Raw genomic sequence first — 19987 nt, forward strand, 5'->3', positions numbered from 1 at the left:
TCCCGGCCCCATAGTTTGGACCAGACCCATAGCACTCTTCTCATTGAGGCTGGAGGCCTGGATTTCTGCCCATCCAATCCCCAGCTTGCTTTGTCCTCCATGATCATCCTCCCTGGTCCACCCTTACTACATCCCGCTGTCCCCCACCCTCAAAAACACAAAGCTTTTCAGTTCTTTGCCACAAGGTAAGTAAAAAAATGTGGTTTCTTTGTTTAAACAGTTACTAATTTGGTTCGTCTTTTAGTAACAGACCTCCCCTCCCCCAGTGCCCCCTCAGTCCTGGATGATCACATCATCATCATCGTCATCGTCTTCTTCCTCCTCCTCCTCTTCATCCCCGTCATCTTCTGGCAATTCTTCCTCCTCCTCTTCCTCCTCTTCATCTAGACAAACCACCACTTCAGCTGGCTCAGGTAATCGAGAGTCAAACCAATCCAGTACCTGCTGGGTGCTAAGCCTTGATGCCTGACTCAGTTGAGGGATATCACTTTCCCGTAGCTGTTGGTGGGTTCCCCAGTACCTCTCCAAGGGTCGTATATCTGGTGGGGGTGGGGGGATCGGCAGAGGTGGTGTCTCAGCCCATTCATTCAAGGAGCGGGTTGAAGGTGGTGGTGTGGGAATTGCTGGATCCTGGAAACTAGGGGCACCAGGTACTGCGTTGTCCCGAAACCATTTTAGTTGCCCATGCTTCAAGGCATAGCGTGTGTCACCAAACCACTGAATAATCTCAGGCCGAGGTAAGCCAGTGATCTGCTCTAATTTATGGTAATCCTCACGCCGTGCCCACTGGCACTGTAAAAAAAACGATTTGAGGATAGCCAGCTGCTCTTTGGTTTTGCGCTTGGTCTTTCGCTGGCGTTGCATATCTGGGGAAAGGTACTCTGCAGGGCCAACCCTACCGGGTGCTGAGTTATGCCTTAGCCCCTGGGGCCAGGCTGGCTCCAGCTGTGGGCGTAGTGCCTGTTCATTGGGTGACAGTGGCTGTGGGATACAGCCCAGCGGCTGGAGGGGTTTAGAGGTGGCAGTAGCTCCATTAGCCAGTACCTGGAAAGAGGAAGAAGAGGTAGAGGAAGGAGGAGTCACATTAGATGCTGACTCCTTCTTACAACTACTGGCAAGTAATGAGACAGGTGGGGGCTTATCCCGAGCACGGGGCTGGTGGACAGCTGTGGAGTGGTTCCAGGAAGCAGTACCTAGGCCGTGTGACTGGTCAGGACCCTTGCCTGCCTGCTCCTTAGAGAGGCCACTGCTTTGAAGATCCTGCCAAAATTGTGATTGGTGGGGGAATGCCCCACTGCCAGGTGCCATCGGGGGCTCCTTTGCTTTCTGGTGACTCAGTGGCTCTGAGGGCTCTACCTTCAATCCTTTCATCTGGGTGGGCTCGCTAAGAGTCAGGGGAACTACTCCAAGACCAACTTGTTCTGGAGGTGGCACTGGAGAAGGAGGCACCTCCTCTGGGGGCCGCCCTGCATGATGAGTAAAAGAGAGAAGGGATTTGAAATGGAGTTGGTCCCGATGGTAGACTACTCGGGCTCGAGTCTCTTCAATTTCTTCGGATGACCAGCTAATGCCACAGCGGAGGCGCTGGGCCATAAACCAAGTCTTGACTTTCTCCATCTGCAGCCCATAGCGTAGGCAGAGAAGAGCAATGTCTGCTAAACTGGGATAGGGAAAGTAGCTGAAGGTTTGTAGCAAGTGTTCATTGCCATCCAGCTCACTGGTCTGGGCTGCTTGGGTCCACACAAGTTGTAGCTCCTCAGAGATTGGAGGGAGACAGATGAGCCCCGCAGGGGAGCTATTAAGACTGCTGGCCTCTTTATTAGGAGGCATGGTGCTTTCTGATTTGTGCCCTTCAGAGATAGCTGTAATAAGAAGAGAAACAGCTCGATCACTGGGGCTCCTCTTTCAACCCATTGTTCAATTTCTACCAAACAAAACGTTGGACTCCAAAACAATCAACTTCTATGTGTACTGTGCTGGATTGCTTTTAAAGTGCATAACAATTTCTCATTTAATTTTCATAACCTTGTGAATCATCAGAGCCTGCTATAATTCCCTTGTAAGTATGAAAAAAACAAAGTCCATAGAGGTTAAATTATCCCAAGTCACAAGACTACTAGTGAGTGTTGTCACCAAAAACAAAATCTGACTTCAGAGGTTAAAAAGGAAAACATCCTTATAGCCTTTATCTTTCCCATTCAAATTCACTCCACCCTCTAAGTTAATGGAACAAGAGTGACAAAACTAAGACTCACCAAGAAAACAAGAAGAGGTGTAATCCCAGAACACTTTAGCTCTTAACAGATTATCTCTAGAGTTATCTCTAGATTCTCTCTAGAATATGGAAAGGTTAAGAATACAACGTGTGAAAATCTAGAAGGTAGGATAGCACAGTCCCTCTGCCCAGCCCCCTTTTCTTTCCCTTCTTTGTGGGCGAGTGTTAGGGGGAGGGGATTGATGGGGTTTTTTTCTAACTCTCAGTAGGATAAGATAGGTCAGCTATCTGGGATAAATGGGGCTTGCTCCCCCTCGGTTTTGGTCTGGTTAGGGTAGAGGGAGGGGAACTTTCCTACCCCTGTCATCCTCAGAACAAAGGTTATTCCCCTCCCCCCAGCCTTTGTCTCTTCCAACTGCTGAGTCTCTCTCGAGGGAGCCTAGAGAGCTCCCTCAGACCTTAGCAGCCCCTCCGCACAAGACGGGAGGCCCTCAGTTCTTATCTTTTCAGTCCAGCTTTCTTCTCAGAACCAGGTGGGCTCGCTCATTATAAACTGTAACGGGGTCCTGCAAGCTACCCAGCAGCACCAGGGCTCCCAGGGTCATCATGGGTGTGGGGACTGCAGGGAAAGCCTCTAACTACGCTTCATTCTTGGAAACCTGCTCAAGTTATTTCCCAGAATAATTCTGTTGACCGATTTTTTTTTTTTTTTTTTTTTTTTTTTTTGGCCATGCCTGGGGCTTTTGGGATCTTAGTTCCCCAACCAGGGAGGAACCTGTGCCTCCTGCAGTGGAAGCACAGAGTCCTAACCACTGGACCGCCAGGGAGTTCCCTGTTGACCAAATTTTAACTCGGCTCCCTGTGTGAGCATTAGAGACTTTAAAACATCTGTCATCCTTTACTCTTAGAGGAATCCCATCTGAGTTTATAAATATTACTTCTGATATGTTATGGATAGGACAGGATTCCGATATAAATGCTACATGATGAATTGAGAAAAATCTCAAGTCCAGAAAGTTACACATAGTGCAGTGTAATATCGGGGATTTTATATGATGAACAGAAAACTTCGGAAGCATTCTAATGGGTGTCACCGTTCCCTTTTAACAAGCAAATCTTAACAAACTGAAGGCCATGCAGACCCTAAAGGCAGTACAGCTTGAAGAGAACCTTAAGAGGGTAAATGAAGGCAGCATGGCATAGTGGGTTAAAATATGATTAAGGCCAGCCTGCAGTTTGAATCACAATTCTGCCACCAGCCATGTGATCTTGGGCAAAAGCTACTGAACTTATAGGAGCCTCAGTTTCCTCATGTGTAGAAAATGTTGAATGTATGTAAAGTTACATATATTTTTACAGAGCACCTACTTTGTGCTAGATGTCATGTGTAGGCGGAGCCTAGAGCTGTTAGAGGTGGAGGTCTGGGGTGAGGCAGATTTGAGGTGAATCGCAGCTTCTCCACTCCCTAGAGTGCTCGCTAAGCTTTATTTTCCCATCAGAATAAAAGGAGGCCATAACAGTGTCTACCTTGCAAGTTTATGACTAAATCAAAAAATGCAACTGACGTCATGCCTAGACCAAAGTAAAGGCTCAATAAATTAGAGCTTTTATCATTGCTTCAGCCTCACGGGCTGATTCTGATATAAGGTAATGCTCCTCTTAGACAACAGGGGAAGCGAGGCAAAGACTGAATCCTTTAAAATGACTGTTTCAGTCTGTTATTGCAGTCTTAATCCTAATGAGCAGTGGAGGAAACCAGGGTGTCTCTGATTTTGTACTTTTTTTTTTTTTTTTTTTGCGGTACGCGGGCCTCTCACTGTTGTGGCCTCTCCCGTTGCGGAGCGCAGGCTCCGGACGCGCAGGCTCAGCGGCCATGGCTCACGGGCCCAGCCACTTCCGGTATGTGGGATCTTCCCGGACCGGGGCATGAACCCGTGTCCCCTGCATCGGCAGGCGGACTCTCAACCACTGCGCCACCAGGGAAGCCCCTGATTTTGTACTTTTTATATTTGGGGAGTTGGATATAATTCCAGAAAGGATTTTGAAACTTTTAAAAAGTAGCAAAATCACTGCTTTAGAATTGAATCCATAATTTGGATATAAGTTCTTTTTGATTACTAGGTGAATTGCCAGTGTGGTAGCTCTACCTTTACCCTCCAGGTCCATCCCAGACACAGCTGAGGAGCTGTGAGGAAGTGCTTGCACAGCCAGGCACTAAACCACCATTTGGAAATTGTGGCTCACCAGGAACACCACCAAATCTAAGCTGGAGAACACTTGATGCTCCAGCACTTGACATCCACTTAACCTTGTCTGTGTCCTGTTTTTTAAGGTCACAGTAACAGTTTAGATACGAGGAAAAGGTAGCATAAGGAATAAAGCAGTCCAGTGTGAGGATGAAGACTGCCAGACAGGAAATAAGGCAGGCACAGCTATAAGCCCACCAGGAAGCATTTTACTTTCATTCATGTGGTTTGCTATCAGATTCCCATATCAGCTTGATATTTCAGTATAACATACAGTAATGCAAAGGTCATATCTGGTATACTGTATGTATCTACAGTTTTCCAGTGACACAAAACACAAGTTGTGGAAGACTTCCTGATACAGAATTGTGGCTTAAATCAGGGCACAGCTGTAGAGCTGGTACCTCCCTGGAAGAATCTGGCTTTGATATAGGAGAAAACTATCCAGGGAGTGGCTCATGAGAACTATAACAAAGAGGGTAGACCCTACAGTAATCAAAACCACAGTGAAGACACTATAGTGTCTTATGTCCTTGTACCTCATTTGGAGAAGGGAGAAAAAGGGAAGGAAAGCTGGAGAAATAAGGACTCCTCTGGGCAGAGGTGGTGGTGGTGGTATTATCAATTCTGAATTATTACTAAACTTGTATCCATGCCAGATATGCCCCACTGCTACTTAAAATCACTAATAAAAAATACAGTCAGGGTAACACCCTATTTCCCTTTGGGCTTTCCATACCCCTGAACAAAAGGCAGAAAAGAATGGGCTGCCTTAAGCTTCCAGTGTAGGTGTTCACACAATCCTAGGAAAAAGAGGTCTTCAGAACTTGAACCTAGGCTGGGAATTCCCTGGTGGTCCAGTGGTTAGGACTCCACACTTCCACTGCAGGACTGCAAGGGGCATGGGTTTGATCCCTGGTGGGGGAACTAATCCCGCATGCTGCACGGTGCCAAAAAACCCTCAAGCCTAGGCTTATGGTTAAAAGCAGGAAACAGTTCAAGTGAGAGACCAGATATGAGCCTGCTAAATTCCCTAAATCTTTATTCAGAGAACTGAGGTATGTTTCTGAATGAAATGTGTTTTGGTGATAGTTTTCAAGGGCCTTAAAGGACTTTTAGTGATATTCAATTCATGTGCTTCTCAACTTTTTTGATCATGAACCTCTTTGAAAATCAGAAGTAATAAACTCTCAGAAAGTTATGACTTACCGCCCCCCTGCCCCATAAACATTCACACTTATACATTACATAAAGTATAATCTCGGGGGGTTTGCTGATTGCCCAGAAGCCCTGGTTAAGAAACTCTGCCTTATGTCCTCCCAACTTAATAAAAGCAATGGTGGTAATGCTTAAAGAGAAACAGTTTATGAATGAATGGAAAGAATGTTTGGAAGACTCAAGAGAATTTGAATTAGTCTAGAAGCTACTAGGCATTGGTGATATTAGTTGGAGAGAGTGGAAGTGAGGGGTATTCAACTGGACCAAAAGCCTGGCTTAACTGACCCCTACTGGATTACATTATCAATACCCATAGTGCACTGGAAACTAGAGACTGGTAGGCTACTCTAGTGTGGCAAAGTCAGCTGCTTCCTTCAGCTGCCCTATGTGCTTAGGCCAGTTGTGTGTAATTCCAAACCTGCTTAGGCTCATTGTTTTTCTGTATATAATAATTAAACATCACATAAACCTATGAAAAATTAGTGCATTAAGAATTGTTTCTGGGAATTCCCTGGCAGTCCAGTAGTTAGGACTCCGTGCTTTCACTGCTGAGGGCCCAGGTTCAATCCCTAGTTGGGGAAGTAAGATCTCGCAAGCTGCACAGAGCGGCCAAAAGAAAAAAACTGTTTCTATGAAAACAAAGTCAAATGCTTTGGAAAGACATAATACAAAGGAGTGTACATTAAAAAATTTTTTTGATTTGGGAGTAGGCAAGAAAACTGTAAAAGACTGGAGGGGCAGGGGGTTTTAAAAACTCAGAAGTATTCTGCACTCAGATTGCTTCAAAAGTGTTTAAATTCTCACTCCACTTTAAAGAAACCAAACGTGGAAATCACAGATGATGAGAGGCAGTGGCTCCAGGCTCAGGCTGCACATTAGAATTATCTGGGAAACTTAAACCAGGGCATCAACCTCCTCATTCTGACTTAATTAGCCTGGACTGGGGCCCAGGCATAAGTAGTTTTTAAAAAGTTCTCAGGGTGCAGCCAGATTTGAGATTCACTTATGTAGTTTATACTAGAAAGACAATTGGGACTGCCAATCAGCATACTTACATAAAGAAAACGCCTGGACACTAACCGAAGAGATTGGTGAAATGAACGTACTTTTAATGACAGTTCTTAAGATATGTATGCATCATTTAAAAAATTCCCAACTTTAACTGGCTTTTTTGTTTTTTCGGGTTTTTTGTTTTGTTTTGTTTTCAATTACTGCCACCTACTTATCCTAATCATAAAAAGCGCTTCAAATGTATGGTGAGAAGGGGGTTCATATGATAAAATATCACATCTGGGCCCTCATTACCAAATAGGTCTCAGCTTGAGTCTTCTTTCAGTTTAGAAGTCTCAGATTAGGACGCAACAACAGGAACCTCTGAGGACTCAAGTTCTCACTTTCCTAGTTGGTTTTCTGAGTATGTCTGGGTAGGGGTCAGAAGGGGCAGTTTCTCTTAAACCTTGCATTCCCAAAGGCCACTGCTCCCCAGGAGTAAGGCCAGGTTTCTGTACATGTGTTGAGGTCGCTAGGAGGTAGTCATGGAGGGGAGGAGGGGAGGCCTGGGAAGGAAACGTTTCTCCTATCCTCCATTTCACAGGCAGTCTAGAAGGCTCCAAACTGGGTCAGAGAACAAAAAGTTCCTGCACTTGGGGCGATGAGCCCCAGGAAGCAGGCGAATCTCAAACCCTCCCCTCGCCAAGGGCGTCCCTACCCAGCCTTCCCCTCCTCCCTACACACCCACTCACCCTCCCCCAGTTACAACAGGGAACCGAAAAGTCCAGAGGAGAAAGGAGAGAGAACCAGGCGACTTCGAACCTAGAATTCTCCTCCCCCCAGCGCGGGGATGGGGCTCCGGGGGTCGGAGATCATACAGGGGCTGGGAGGGGAAGTCGAAGGGGCTGGGGATCACTCACCGCAGTCCGGCCCGGGCGGCGGCTCCCAGCCTCGCACCATGGGCCGGGGGGAAAGGGGGAGAAAGGGCAGGGGGCCTCCGGGGTGAGAGTGGGGTTGCTGCCCGGTGCGGCCTGCTCCGAGCCCACCCGCGCGGAGGGCTGGGACCGGGACTGCCCCCCCCCCCCGCCCCCGAGAGCGCGCCCGTCTAGCCCAGCCCTGCTTCAGCGAGTTGGAGGCGGGGCGGACGGGTGGGGCGGGCTCCAGGGGCGGTGCCAAGTGGCCCGAGTCCTGATTGGTGAACGCAGGTGGGCGGGCTCGGCGGAACGGACTGGGCCGGCCATTGGCTGAGTGGGCCCCGGTTGAAGTCGGCTATTGGCTCCGTGGGCCTCAACCGGGGTGGCTATTGGCTGCGTGGGGCAGAGAAGATGTCCCCCCGGGCTACGATGCGGTGAATGGTACCCCCTCCCACCCTCGCCTTGTGAGCGCCGGATCTTCGGGGTCCGCTGGGCAATGTTCCTCCTGGAATTCCCCAAGAAATTCACAGCAGTTTGCTGAACTGTCCAGACCGCCTACAACTACTCCCCATTTGTTTCCTTCGGAAGGAAGACTTTTTCAGTATCCCTTTGCCAGCCTCACACAGGAGACGCGCGTTCCCAGACGAGGGCCCAACCGCTGTCAGCAGCGTCACTGTAAACGAAGCGCCTAGAGCAACCGGGAACTTGTCCTCGAGATGGATCAAATGTCTTGGACACCCTTAAAGACGAGGATCCTAGCAGCCCGGCACCTTCGGCCGCTTCCCGGGTCCAGCTGTCACCAGACAGGTGTTCTCAAAGACGAAGTGCTAGAGGAGGTCACCTCGTTCGGACTTACCAGCCTCCCCCCCAACCCTAGTAAAGAGGACCTGGAAATGTGCCTCATATTTGGGGACCTTGGTTTTTGTTGTCAAGAAAGGGAGTGCGATAAAATGGTCTTTCCACCGAAACGGTATTCCACACCGAAATTCTGGGCCAAAAGTTTGTATAGTTAGGATTCTCAGTCTTCTGACTAAAACTTGGGAACAATACTTTCTGACGTGACTCTTCTCATGCTAGTCTCCTCTTGTATTATTTAGGTCACAATAGCTTATATACCGACAATAACTTATAAAACAATTTCAGACTTTGCCCTGTGTTCCACAGATCTCGCCACTCCCCCTGTACCCCCTAAAAGTCAACCACCATAACTGCTACTTCTGATTCTTTATTGCTCCAGTCTAAGGTCAAGAGCTCTTTCAAGGTTGCCAAGCATGAAAAATATGTCTCTAATTCAGCTTGGAGCCCCACTTTCCGTTGCTGGCCCTGCATTTGCCCCTTCCTCCCCTCTCTCCCTCAATACATTTAGTAACAATCTCAACTCCTAAGAGCCATGCCCTTCAAACTAGTATCCTGCAAAAACATCATAGGAGTAAGCAACAGAAAGAATATTCTCAGCTTTAGAATTAGAAACTTTTGATCCCTGAGTGTTTAAGCCAGGGCTGGTGGTGCATACAGACCTTCTCCTAAATCATGACTTATTACAATACGCCAATGGTTTGTATGTAACGAAGGAAGGGAAAAGTGAAACACTGTAGGCAGCAGGCAGCCCTCAGCTGTCGATGGAGAGCTTATAGTTTTATAATCCAAACAATGAAAGTGGATTGACCCTGAAGAGCTCACGCTTATTTGGCAGGAACTGTGAAAATTTAGTGGCTGCCCCTGGAGGGTTCAGTCAGTCACTCTGGGCATCACAGATCATGGGCTGGGAATTATGAAAGGTAGACAACTCAGTCACATTTCTTGTCTCAGAAGGATACTCACTCCCAATTCAGGTGTAGGGAGAAGAATCAAAGACAGATTTAAGGGAGGAAGAATCCAAGGAAAGAAGAAACTCCTCTGCCCCAGTTCTGGAGAACAGGCTGAAGCCTCCCTCCTTTATGTGGGTTTCACCCTAACACTTTATTTTTTGTTTGTGTTTTATTAATTTTTATTGGAGTATAGTTACTTTACAATGTTGTGTTAGTTTCTGCTGTACAGCAAAGTGAATCAGCTATCACCCTAACACTTTAGAAGATAGAGTGGACTGGGGTGGGGGAGTGGAAGAGAGGAAGAGGTCCAGACTTGTCATTATCAGAGAAGGGAGGGTCCCACCTTCAGCAAGACAGTAATCATCCCAGCTCTTCCAGGGACTAGTGCTGAAGAATGTGGATTTACCACATCATCCTTAATCTTTGGTGAAAACTCCCTCTCCCTTTGCATGGCTCAGAAATATAGCAGGACTGACCAGACACACAATGACCTAATAGCTAAGGAAGTTGGAGGAAGTTAAGGGCCCTCTCTTGCACAGAACTCTTCCAAAGCATGGGAGGAGTCCCAGCAATGTGTTAATATGATCATAGGTTTTTGTAGAATTTGAAAAAAAAATTTAAACTGCAGTTGGTCAAGACTGATGTCTCTTTCCTTTCTGACTCCTCCTCCATCACACTTCACCTTTTGTCCAGTGGCAATGAAGAGGCCACGGGCATTTGGGGATTGACTAACGAAGTTGAGCTGGGAATACATTTAGTTTGGGTGTAGGAGTTACACATCTGTGATTTGCAGTTACTTCTGTGAATAAATAGTAATTATAGTGTTATGGGCTGAACTGTGTCCTGCTAAAATTCATATGTTAAAGTCCTAACTCCCCGTACCTCAGAATGTAACCATATTTGGAGATAAGGTCTATGCAGAGGTAATTAAATTAAAATGAGGTCTTTAGGGTGAGTCCTAATTCAGTATAACTGCTGTCCTTATAATAAGAGGAAATTTGGATGCAGACATGCAGGTAGGACCATGTGAAGATATAGGGAGAAGGTGGCTATTCACAAGCCAAGAGAGAGGAACCTCAGAATGAAATCAACCCTGCCAACACCTGGATCTCAGGTTTCTAGCCTCAAAACCGTGAGAGAATTTCCATTGTTTAAGCCACCCAGTCTAAGTATTTTGTTATGGCAGCTCTAACAAACTTAATACATACAGCTTCCAGGAATACTCCCAATGTCAAAAATTCAGAGTTTATGATATTCCTTATTGCAAATTTGAAAATGCTCCAAAATCTTACACCACATATACTAAAGACATTTGGTAGTGTTTTTCCAAGTTTGACAAAAATCCCCCCAAATTATGTGACATTATTACTTACAAGGTGTGAAGGTGAAATTTTTTTTAATTATCAAGAATTTTTTAAAAAGTGATCATGGAGATAGAATCATCTCTTTACGGAAAAATTATATATAATCATCGTATAAAAAGACTATCAAAGAGCAGGCAGCCAAAAACAAAATTGTGGGGAAAAATATTTAGGTTTGCCACATACGTAATTTTAAAAATTTGTTATTTTTCTTGATTTTGTGATATTGTGATATTTGTCGGCTTTTTAAAAGTTATAATTTTTAGGGCTTCCCTGGTGGCGCAGTGGTTGAGAGTCCGCCTGCCGATGCAGGGGACACGGGTTCGTGCCCCGGTCTGGGAGGATCCCACATGCCGCGGAGCGGCTTGGCCCGTGAGCCATGGCCATTGAGCCTGCATGTCCGGAGCCTGTGCTCCGCAACGGGAGAGGCCACAACAGTGAGAGGCCCACATACCGCAAAAAAAAAAAAAAAAAAAGTTATAATTTTTAAAATATCTTTTCTCATTCTGAAATATTTATTTTACTTGAAAAAGGCCCCAAAAGTTGTATGCTTCAGACAACCGAAAACTTGGATCTATCCCTGGGACTAACGAAACAGATATGGTGAGTTTCTGCCCCAGTTAGGGAAACCCTGCTCCAGTGTTCTGCGCTCTGTCCTAAAAAACAGACGTGAGGGCTGACCAGTCACTGACCAGTCACGGCTGCAAGTACTGAGGATTTGGGATAGCAAAAGCTGCAATGAAGGAGTTTGCAGAAGAGAGATTTCAGACAAACCTACCGCCAAACTAAGATGTGAGAAGTCTGGAAAGACATTAGGGCCACAGAGTGACTCTAGGCGATAAGCCATGGAGGGAACCCATGGAAAGCCCCCACTTACCTCTCATGCTGACTCTACCCTTCAGCATATCCGGTTTCAATTACAGTGCATGTACTAAAGAGTGGGTGCTCTGCAGTGACATCACAACTTGGCCATTATGATGTAATGATGAGGCATCTGATTATTCTCGGGCTAGGGCTTCCCTATAAGGAACAGTCTCATTACTTGGTGGATAATTGGACTCTCTTCATTCAGGTGATGTGGGAGTCAATACTATGTTAGAACTTGATCTTTTTCAGATAGACAGAGGTCCTCGCTTTTCCTCTCCATCATATTTCTTGTCCTTTGTTTTAGGATTGCCCTTGATAGACAAAAGGGGCTTTGCTTTTCCCTCCAGTGCCTAAGGAGCAGAATGTAATTTAAATGGCCCCCTTAAGAAAAGCACCCCACCAAAGGGGAAACACGGGGCCTTCACCTGAGCTGTTCCCTTTAACTGCAGCAGCAGCTGGTGCTGGGTGCAAGGGAGCTATGAGCTGGGCCTGGTAACTTTCCCTACCACTACCCAAAAGGGTGGCGTGATACTATAGGGGTCTCTCATACCAGGGCCACCCAACTCCTCCACATCTCCTTCCCATCCAACTTTTGCATAGCCAGAGGACTCCAGCAGACAGGGAATAGGACTTTCCAGAAACAAGATGGCCAAGAAATGCAGGGTGCCTCTGGGTCTCTTGCCACCCTCAGCCCCAAACAAACAATACTTCTCAGTAGCTTATATTTTCTTTTCATATTTCAACTTTATTTCAAATACGAGGTCTTTTATCCAGAAGGGAGAGCAGTTGCATGAGGAGGCTGAAGTGAGGCACAATACGAGTGTGTCTGGGGCCTAGTGTACAGAGCTGCACTGTGAAGAGGGTGGGGAGGCTCGGGAAGGGTCTGATGAGAACGGTGGTTTGAGGGGGATTCACATAGCAAACTCATTTCCTCTCCAGGTTAGCTATTCAATGGGTAGATTATTCAGTTGTTGTTGTTTTGTTGTTGTTGTTTGTTTTAGCAACTTCACTGTTCTTCAGCGATATCACTGAAAGAAGTGCCAAGGCTGGGGACATACCAGTCCCTTTTGTTTCTCTTTCTGCCTGGACAGGGAAGGGAATGGAAACTAGAAGCAGAAAATGAAAATTTCTGACGTGTCCCTTGCCATGAAAAATCGTGGGTCTGACCCTGTGGAGAGAGGCCTGTTTCATAGCCTGGGAATGGGAGGTGGTCAGGAGGCCTGGGTTTAAGTCCCATCTGGAGTTGCACTAACAAATTCTCTGACCCTGCTGGGGTCCCTTCTCATCTCTGGACCTGTGTCCTCATCTCTAGAGGAGTCTGGACCCAGTGATCTCTAAAGACAAGCCTTTTCAGGTCTCTGGATTCTATGACCTGCGGATTGCAAGGATCCAGAGGGGCTCCAGAGAAACACAGGAGTTAGAAGCAAGGGAATGTGGGATTAAATTGGCAAGTTGAGTTAGGGCTTATTGTGAAGAGAAATGATATATTCATAAAAGCTATATTCATAAAAGAAAACAAGGGAACAGGAAGAATACTTAGGAAGACATCTGAGGTCTGGATGAGAGGAAAGGGCAAGAGTGTTCCTGCTGTGTTGCTTCAAGGACCCGAGCCCCTGACCATGTAATGGTTTCTCTTATGGCCCTTCCCAGTCCATGGATAACAGGTTATACCCTAAATTGCCCCCATTCGTACAGTCATCAGGCTTTAGAGGGAAGTCCCCACCACAATGCCTAACACATGACAAATCTCTGAAGTTTCTGCCAAATTCCTAGTGTTTCCCATATCAGATTAGACTAGCAGCTTACCCCCAGGCCCTGGGGCAGCTCTGTATGGGAAGAACCAGAAGACTCATGTCTTGGCTCTGTAAAGCTGAGAATAGGGGCATGGGTGAGCCATGGTACTTTTTTTTTTGCGGTATGTGGGCCTCTCACTGTTGTGGCCTCTCCCGTTGTGGAGCACAGGCTCCGGACGCGCAGGCTCAGCGGCCATGGCTCACGGGCCCAGCCGCTCCGCAGCATGTGGGATCTTCCCAGACCGGGGCATGAACCCGTGTCCCCTGCATCGGCAGGCGGACTCTCATCCACTGCGCCACCAGGGAAGCCCGAGCCATGGTACTTCTTAGAGAAAAAGCTCAGGAACAATGAACTCTTCTTGGTTCCCTGCCCCCAACCATTTGCATTTATCTGCTTAGTAATACTCAGGTTCCCAGAGAGGGCCCAAGCACAGACCATCCAGCAACTGTCCTAGTCACGGACCCTTCTAGTGGAAACTTTAGGGAATTGGCCTGCTCAAGGCTAGTTGGGGTAGTAGGAAGGGGCACAGCATACCAACAAATGTGGAGGACTGGCTAGGGCCAGGAGAGAATCCCAATGTATGGCAAGGCTGGAGTTCAAATGGGTTCCCAAGTTCTCCAGCAGGCGCAGGTGCAGGCGCAGTGGTTCCTTGCTGATCCTGCAGAGCCGGGACACTGGCACAGGAGGCAGCAGCAAGCTCCTGGAAATAGCAGATGAAGCTTGGGAGCCTTGGTGCTTTGCCTTCTCCAAGCCAGTTGGGGAGGCTGGGAGGATGGGAAGGCAGAGCACAATTAGAAACTGTGGTCTTTTCCTAATAAGAGATGGTATGTGCCAAGGTTTTTTTTTTTTTTTTTTTTTTTAATGGCAAGGTTTTAATTTTGCTTTTAAAGGATAATATTATGACATCATGGTTATGCACTGAAGCTCTGGAGATTTCCTGGGTTCACAGTCCTAGCTCTGCCATTTACTAGCTGTGTGATCTTGCACAAATTACTGAGCTTTTCTGAATTGTTTTCTCTCTAAAACAGGAATAACATTACTCAACTCATAGGGTTGTTTTGTGGATTATAAAGCATGCAAGACACCAGATTTTAGTGGCTACGTAAGTCAATGTGAGCTCTTGCGACTGCTGATACACATAACAGTAATGCATACACATTACGCAAGAGATTATCACACACTGAGCCTTGACCCACTCTCCCGCGCCATTATCCCCCTTTGGGCTCCTCATTGGTGACTAAAAAGTGTATTGCTTGGTGGCTTTCAGTACACTTTCTCTCGTCACTCTGCTGGAACTTTGACCTGAGGGTGATCCACAAGATGCATGAAATTCTTTGTTTTTTCCACCAGGTAAAGATGATGCTTAAATGGGCATTTGTTTGAGGAATGACCCAGGGTTTCTCTCTTTCAGCCATTTTTCTTCAAAGGATTAAAGATTTGGAGAGGAGGGGCATGGTAATAAGCCCCATACTCTATTCTGAACGCATGTATGGGCAGGTGTGCGTGTACCCTCGCTCACTAAGTGATAAAAGGGGAATCCAGAAAATTTTGAGAAATCAGTAACAGACAGAAATGGGTGTGGGGAGCTGGTTACCTGGGAGCTCCTTGTTCATCTGCAGCATCAGGAACTGCTTTTCCCTCTTCTCCCTTCTAGAAGACTGTCAAGAAGGAGCCTGAGGGAGGAAGGTGGATCAACCATGGTCTTGGAGAAAAGGAAGTAGGTTCTCCACTCCTTCTTCTTCAACAAGGATGAAGAGGGAGGCAGATGGAAATAGAGAAAGTGAAGGTAAATACCGTATATGCTAAAAGAAAAATGAAAGTGATGAGAAGGGGACAAGGAAAGAGAAAAGCAAAGAGCTTAAACATAGGGTGAGAGGAGAGGAAAAACAAACAACCAGCTGAGGTTAACCAGGAGAGACATAAGGCATAAATGTGAATGGGTAGAAGAGTTCAGCTTTCCCATTTCACTTGCTCAAGGTATGGAGCAGACTGCCATCTTCTGGTACCATTTAATTTTCAAGGTGCTCTGATTCTTGATTTGAAATGTTTTCTGTTTCTTATACCTATAATCCTTTATACTCAAGAAAGTCCCCAACATTGTTTCCTTTCATTTTGGGGGCTCCCAAGCATCATTTTCCCCTAGAGAGGCAACTCCCCAAAGCTGTCTCACAGCACCCAGGCTGGAAGTCTGTTGGGGCAAGAGCAAAAGCAAGGGGCAGAGGATGAGCGTGGTTTGAAAGAGGCCCTGGAATACCCTGAGGCTGCAGGCTGGTTGCTGCAGACTGGATGCTTCCTGGGCTCTGGAACATGTGTCAAAAACTGGAGAACCATTCTCAGGCCCAACCACACGCTTGGGGTGCTGTGTGTTCTGAACTGTAAGCACTCCAACTGTAGGCTGGAGAATGTGGCTTCTAATCCACACTCTGCCCCTCACAGATCATAAAATGTCAGAGCAAGAAGGGGCCTAAGAGATCACCTAATCCAAATGCAGTTTCTCAAGGAGGAAACTCGGGCCCAGAGAGGTGAAGTAACTTGCCCAAAGTTATCCAGCTAGTCAGTGACTTCCTTTTCTTCTGTGGCAGAAGGAATCCTGTGATTCACCTGTCTCTTGACAAATACAGTCCATAAAGTGCTTAGAGGTCATTAGAAGGCACCCAGAAAGGTAAGGCTGGCATTTTTCTGGAAGCCCCTGAGTGCACCAACACCTTAGGCACCACATTATTTGGCTACAAGGACAAGCCTGGAGTTGGTTTTGCTTTCATTTTCATCCCCAGGGCTGCCTGGAGGCTGGAGGAAGGAGCTCTGATGCTACCTGCCATCACTCCCCAGCCAGTCAGTGAAGACTGAAGCTAGGGGCTGGCAGGCGTGACAAGGGAATCCTGTCATAATGTCAGGGGCTGGGGAGCAATGGCCAAGTTCCTGGGACTTAAGCAAGGCAATTATGGCTGAGTTAAAGCTACGATGGGCAGGGCTGGGGTATCTGCGGTGGCTAAGGCCAGTAAGAGGGAATGAGCCAGCAATCTAAATGATTTCAACTGTGGTGGGCTCCTAGTTCACACAAAATACATCCTCGGTCCCAAAGAGTTACCCTCAACCTTTGACTGCCTAGGCCGGACGGACCTACTAACTCACTTTCTCCCAATGCCCACTCACGGAAGAGGACGTCACTATCGTCCTTTTACTTCTTTTCTAATCTTCCAGCACCCTTTCCGTCTCCCTCTATGACTTCGGTTCCTCCACTCACATCCACCCCAACCTCCCCGACTTTCGTTGATTCTACCCACACGCCACACCCCTTTGGTTTCCCCCATCCTCCTCGCCCTCCCGGGCTTGACTCTCTAGGGCAGCTCCCCGGCAATCTCGGTTTCTCCCATTCCTCCCCACCAAATCTTCGGGCTCCCCCAGCCCCCCGGTGCCTTTGATTTTTTTCCGCCGTCGGCCGCAGGCATCTCAGATAAAGTGGATCCAGCCCTGGAGCTCCGGGGCTCCACCACTGCCCGGGTGCTCGGGCCCACGGAGAGCATAGTCACGGCCGCCGTTGTTGTCCCAGAACTCGTGGCCGCTAACGCGGTAGCGCAAGGCGAAAAGCAGGGCGCCACCAATGGGTGGCGCCGGCAGGCGGAAGGCGAAGCGGTCGGCGCGCGGCGGGGGCGGGGCCGGACCGGCGTAGGCAGCGGGCTCCTCGCGTTGGGTCCGCCAGCCGTCAGCGCTCCAGCGCACGCTCACGCGCTTCTCGTAGGCCAGGTCCAGCACGCGCGCGCTTCCGGCCACGCCCAGCGGGCCCGCCTCGGCGCGTTCCAGGCAGATTCGCTGCGCCCGCAAGCGGGCCGCGAAGCCAGGCTCGCTGGCCGGGTCCAGGGCAGCGCGCGCCTCCTGCTGGGAAAGGAGGAAAGGGAAGGAGGGAGGCCAGGAGAGGGGAGGGGAGGGGAGAGAGAGGGGGCGGGGTCAGGGCGAGGCATGGGACCAATCGGAGGCCGACCCCGGCGTCCGGGCAGTCAGAGGGGAGCCCAGCTGGGAGAGTGGCCTAGAGCCACCTGCCAATGGGGACACCAAAAGGGATTAGCAAGAGCAAGTCCAGGGTTCGGGGTGGAGATGGGTGCTCCTAGATAAATCCACTCCCATAAACCCGCCGAGGCCAAATTGGGTAGGTCCCGGGGAAGGGGCGTACCTCTGCCGCCTACCTGGAGACCTCGGGCGCGGGGCTGGCACGGCGCGAAGTGGCGAAGGGCGTCCCTCTGCAGCTGGACCTGCACGTGGCGGGGTACCCGAGGCAGCTCTCCCGGGCGGAAGCGGCGCACCGCGGCCAGCTCCAGCCCAAGCGCGTCGGCGAAACGCACTCTCTTACGGGTGTCGGGGCTGCGGCTGTGGGGCACCCGGGTACCGCTGCCTCCGGCGGGCGCAGAGCGAGCCCTGCGCTCCCGACTCGGAGCGGGAGCTCGGGATCGGGCCCCGAGGCGCGTCCCGCCTTCGCCTGGCTCCTCCTCCGGCTCCTCCTCGAGGCTGGGCCGCTGGCTGCGGTAGTAGGCGCGCTCTGTCAGCGCGGCGATGAAGCTCAGGTTGCGGGGGATGTCGGTGCGGGGGGACCGCTCGTGAGACATGGCACCCCCCCCCGCCCCGGCGGAGCCCTCCCGCAGCGCCGCCGCGCTGCCTTCCTTTCCTGTCTCCCACCCGCCTGGTGTCGGCGCAGAAGCTTCAGGCGCCCTTCGCAGTTGCGTACTCTCCTTGCTGTCACCTCCAGAATCCTCCACCTCAGCTCCCAGGGTATTTGACCATCACCTCCTGCGTCTCTCTGCTCTGAGCGTGCGCTCAGCGGCGCTCACCCTCCGGTCCCGCGGCCCTCGCCGACAGCCCTCTGACAGGTGGCTCCCCATCCAGCAGGAGGTGGGCACTCCAGCCTACAGGTCCTGAGTGAGACCACTCTGCCTTTTTTCTTTTCTTTTTTTTTAACGGCCTCAGCCTTTCGGCACGGGAAGAGTTAACGCAGGGAGTAGAGAGTAACCTTTCCTTTTCTTTTCGGGGAAGTTTCAAAAGGCCCAGCCTGTAACTTTCTCTTCAGGGCTCAACGTCTTCTTTCCCAAACCCTAGGCTCCAGGTTTGGGAGGATGATGGTGGGCGAAAACATGGGAAGGTCACGAAAGCTAGTTAGAGTCTCAAACAGAAGCTGAGATGTGGTACTCAAAAGGGTGGGTGGCCCATTTGAAAGAGTTCTGAGCTGAGAGTTGTGGAAAGACATAGTTTCTGGTCTCACCTCTGGTGCTATTTAGTTGCGTGACCTTGAGCAAGGCACAACTTCTCTGGACCTCAGTTTTCTCATCTGTAAAAAAGTGGATTAGAGTTCTGATCTCTAACCTGACTGTACGCTCTTTGACGGCAGAGGCTGTGTCTGATTCATGGTCAGTTTCAGCACATAGTAGGCCCTCAAATTATTGAATGAATCATCACATATCTCTCTTGGAGCTGGGGCTGCGGGGTTCTAGTTCCAGTGGGAGCTCCAAGAAGGGCACAGAGCTGCTTTTTACTCCTTCATGTTTTTCTATATTAGTGGGGGAAAAAGTGTGAAGTTTAGTTTTTTTCTAACTTCCTCCTGATCTTATGTAGCACTTACAGTGTGCTAAGTACAGTTGTTTTACAAATACTAACTCATATAATACAGCCATCATAGGACTAAGGAGTATTATGCCTATTTTATGGATGAGAAGATTGAGGGAGAGACAGGATAGGACTCTTGCCCAGGGTCACATAAATTAATATTTGGGGAGCTGGAATTAGAAGTCAGCAGTCTTGCTCTAGAGTCTACTCTTTTATCCACTTAGTTATAAGTGGATTAAAACATTTCATGGTAATAGTTAACATTCTCAGAGCATTGAAATGGGGAATCTTAGAGTGGAAATGGAGTCTCTAAATTTAAAGCAACAGGAGTGTTTAACCGTAAAATCACAAGTGACTAAGTTGGAAATAAATAGTGAGACATATGCTATCTTATTATATAATTTATTCCTGCTTGCATTTTAATTCCAGTACTAACCATAGCAATGCTGTTTAGCCAGGACTCATTTTTAAAGTGATATTGAGTTTTATTTTCTTATTTTACACATACGTATATAATCCATGGACACATTCTTTTCATATTTTAGGGTATAAAATAATGCTACAGTAACTTGTGTTACAGTCAAGCAGTTAAAAACTGTCTTCCTTGCTCTGCTAAAATATGTTATTGACAGAATAGGTAAGGTTCCACGTCAGCCTAAACGGCTCGAGGTTTTCTGGGAAAAGCTCTGTTGCCTTGTCTACGGTTTGAGATGCCATTCCTTGGCTCTGTAGTGTTGGCCTGAGAAGATCCTTGAGGTACACAGCTTTGGACCTGGTGTAATTTGTGTTGGTCCAGCAGTCTTTGTTTCTTAAACAGCCACTGCAGTGATCTTCAAACATCTGACTGGGCCTACTCAATAACTGGCCAGAGGCATCGAGTGATTTCTTCAGTCAACATTTACTGAGGGTCTATTAGGGTGTGAGGACATAAAAGTGAATAAAATTCAGTGCCTGCTCTCACCGAGCTTGTAAATAAATGGGTGGG

At 48.3% G+C, this 19987-nt stretch overlaps 2 protein-coding genes across 2 annotated transcripts; both read right to left on the reverse strand.

The window, feature by feature from the left end:
- Window positions 1–273: 273 nt before the first annotated feature.
- HOMEZ (homeobox and leucine zipper encoding) lies at window positions 274–7629 on the reverse strand (the record flags this gene model as incomplete). The annotated part of the gene is made up of 2 exons (XM_079701053.1): window positions 274–1862; window positions 7590–7629. 2 exons carry the CDS (start codon window positions 7627–7629, stop codon window positions 274–276), a joined length of 1629 nt encoding a protein of 542 aa, XP_079557179.1.
- A 9234-nt stretch (window positions 7630–16863) lies between these two features.
- Window positions 16864–18527, reverse strand: PPP1R3E (protein phosphatase 1 regulatory subunit 3E; the record flags this gene model as incomplete). The annotated part of the gene is made up of 2 exons (XM_079701366.1): window positions 17595–18527; window positions 16864–17286 (listed from the first exon to the last, which is right to left on the reverse strand). The coding sequence occupies exons 1-2, from the start codon at window positions 18009–18011 to the stop codon at window positions 16864–16866; spliced, it is 840 nt and encodes a 279-aa protein (XP_079557492.1). The 5' UTR covers window positions 18012–18527.
- Between the last annotated feature and the right edge of the window lie 1460 nt (window positions 18528–19987).

This window comes from Hyperoodon ampullatus (genome assembly GCF_949752795.1).
Source record: "Hyperoodon ampullatus genome assembly, chromosome: 3".
In the NCBI taxonomy this organism is placed as follows: domain Eukaryota; kingdom Metazoa; phylum Chordata; class Mammalia; order Artiodactyla; family Ziphiidae; genus Hyperoodon; species Hyperoodon ampullatus.